General features: G+C 57.0%; 1 protein-coding gene across 1 annotated transcript in view; it reads left to right on the top strand.

The window, feature by feature from the left end:
• Window positions 1-1841, top strand: part of NDUFA7 (NADH dehydrogenase (ubiquinone) 1 alpha subcomplex, 7, 14.5kDa) — a 6245-nt gene extending 4404 nt beyond the window's left edge. Inside the window, exons 2-4 of the mRNA XM_010001321.1 lie at window positions 727-796; window positions 875-1024; window positions 1745-1841. Coding sequence (XP_009999623.1) covers window positions 727-796; window positions 875-1024; window positions 1745-1841 — 317 coding nt within the window. The remainder of the gene's footprint in view (window positions 1-726; window positions 797-874; window positions 1025-1744) is intronic.
• Window positions 1842-2698: the final 857 nt, after the last annotated feature.

Here is a 2698-nt window from a genome sequence, read left to right as displayed (position 1 = left end):
GGGGCTGAGCTGCTGGAGAGCAGGGCAGGAGGAAGGGCCCTGGGGGGCAGGAGGGTGAGCATGACCAGCAATGTGCCCTGGTGGCCGAGAAGGCCAAGGGCATCTGGGGTGGGTTAGAAAGGGGGTGGTTAGTAGGTCAGGGGAGGTTCTCCTGCCCCTCTGTTCTGCCTTGGTGAGGCCGCATCTGGAATGTTGTGTCCAGTTCTGGGCCCCTCAGTTCCAGGAGGACAGGGAACTGCTGGGAAGAGCCCGGGGCAGAGCCACAGAGATGATGGAGGGAGGGGAACATCTCCCTGCTGAGGAAAGGCTGAGGGAGCTTGGAGAAGAGGAGGCTGAGGGGTGACCTCATCCATGTTTACAAACATGTTCAGGGCAGTGTCAGGACGCAGCCAGGCTTTGTGCAGTGACAGGACAAGGGGCAGTGGGTGCAAACTGGAACATAGGAGGTTCCATGTAAACATAAGAAAAAACTTCTACCGTTAGAGTGACAGAGCCTGGGACAGTCTGCCCAGAGAGGCTGTGGAGTCTCCTTCTCTGGAGACATTCAAACCTCCCTGGACACGTTCCTGTGTGATGTGCTCTGGGTGACCCTGCTCTGGCAGGGGGGTTGGGCTGGGTGAGCTTTCCAGGTCCCGTCCAACCCCTGGGATTCTGTGAATCTGCTCTTCCAGCACCGCCAGGGCTGCCGGGCCCTGCCCACCCCCGCGGGGCCGGGCAGCGCCTGAGCCTCTCACCTTGCCTTGCAGCGGGACCTCCAGGCCAAGCTGGCGCTGCGCTACGACGAGATCTCCAAGAGGTACCTGGTGGAGGGTTGGGACGCGGGTCTGGGTGTTGCCGGTCTCCGCTGACGTTGCTGGGACTGCTCTCTGTGCAGAAGCCAGCCGCCCCCTCGGCTCCCGGTGGGCCCCAGCCACAAGTTCGCCGATAACTATTATTGCAGCCGGGATGGGAGGCGAGAGTCGCTCCCGCCCATCGTGGTGGTGGCGGGGCAGAAAACCCTGCCTGCGGGGGCTCAGGCTGGCAGGTAGGTCTGAGCTGGTGCCTTGGGTTTAAGCCCCTTTGACTTAGGTCAGAAATACAGAACTCCCCCAGCAGGCAGCATTGGATTTCACAGGTTGGTAGAAGAATGCTGAATTAATTCTTGTATCTCCTCTTGAACAAGGGAGGTGGCTGGTAGTTGGCTAACAAGCCCCTCTAGCTGGAGTGCACCTAGAGAAGGGCAGCAAAGCTGGGGAAGGGTCTGGAGCAGAAGTCTTAGAAGGAGCAGTTGAGGGAACTGGGGATATTCAGCCTGGAGAAAAGAAGGCTGGGGGAGATCTTCCTGCTCCCTGAAAGGGGGATGGAGCTGGGGTGGGGTGTGTGGTGGTGTTGGTGTCTTCTCCCAAGAACAGGTGACAGGACAAGAGGAAGTGGCCTCAAGATGTGCTAGGGGAGGTTTAGATTAGATAACAGGAACAATTTATTCCCCAAAAGGGCTGTCAGGCCCTGGCCCAGGCTGCCCAGGGCAGGGGGGGAGTCCCCATCCCTGGAGGGGTTTCAAAGCCTGTAGATGTGGTGCTGAGGGACGTGGGGCAGGGGTGGCCTTGGCAGGGCTGGGTTAGTGGTTGGACTTGATGATATAAAAGGTCTTTTCCAGCCAAAATGATTCCATGATTCTGTAAATAAACCTGTACTGCAAATTAAATCCAAGTCTGGTTTTTACAGTGTTATTAAAGCCTCTTCTCTCTTCCTTCCTCTACCCCAGTTCAGGCTCTGCAGTGACAGCAGCTGAGAAAAAACCAGTGACACCAGGACCACCACTTAAGAAGTGGGAAATTTCAAAAGACCAGCCTTATTTGTGAGAAATAAATGTGATGAAAATAAAGAGACATAATGAGGCTGGATGTACAGGTCACAGTTCATTACAAAGCAGCGCTCTAAGGGGGAAGATTGTGGTTCTTGCTACAGCAGCACTGCATGAACTTGTCCTACTGACGTGTGACTAATAAATATATCTAAAGCTGTTAGTATCATCACACACACACATTTTGTCTGTTCTACTTGAATTATCCAAATTATTACTATCATTTTGGGTGTAAGGTTTCCTTGGAGGGAATAGCAACATAGTAAATATATTTGGACTGGGGCTCTGGCTTTGTAAGCTGTGTGTGATCCTGCTTCAAGGTGAGATGCAGGAACAGCCCCAAGTCACCACTTGAGGACAGAGTGGGATGAAACACCCTCAGACAGGCTGAGTTTGCAGGACAGACACGAGCTCACCAGAAGTGCCTGTCCCACCAGCTGCCCTGCTGCAGCTCCCCTGCCGAGCTCTGCAGGCGGGGACCGGGGTGACGTGCCCTGCTTGGGGGTCCTGCTTGCTGGCAAACCGAGGATGAGCCGGCAGTGTGCCCTGGCAGCCGGGAGGGCCAACCCTGTCCTGGGGCGCATCAGGCAGAGCGTTCCCAGGGGGGTGACTGTCCCACTCTGCTCTGGTGCAAGAAGCCTGTGGATGATGCTCTCAGGCACATGGGGTGATTCTTGGGGTGCCCTGCACAGGGGCAGGAGTTGGACTCGTGACCCTGATGGGCCCCTTCCCACTCGGCACGTTCCGTGGTTCTCTGGCCGATTGCCGGGCAGGGCTGAGGGGTCCCGGGCGGCGGCGGAACCGGCAGCGGGGGCAGCTGCTCCGGGCGGGAGCGGAGCGGAGCGGCACCACCCC

The sequence above is a fragment of the Chaetura pelagica genome, unplaced genomic scaffold (assembly GCF_000747805.2).
Source record: "Chaetura pelagica isolate M959 unplaced genomic scaffold, ChaPel_1.0 scaffold1277, whole genome shotgun sequence".
Taxonomy (NCBI): Eukaryota; Metazoa; Chordata; class Aves; order Apodiformes; family Apodidae; genus Chaetura; species Chaetura pelagica.
The sequence above is the reverse complement of the archived record's forward strand: the minus strand, read 5'-3'. Positions and strand labels throughout refer to the sequence as shown.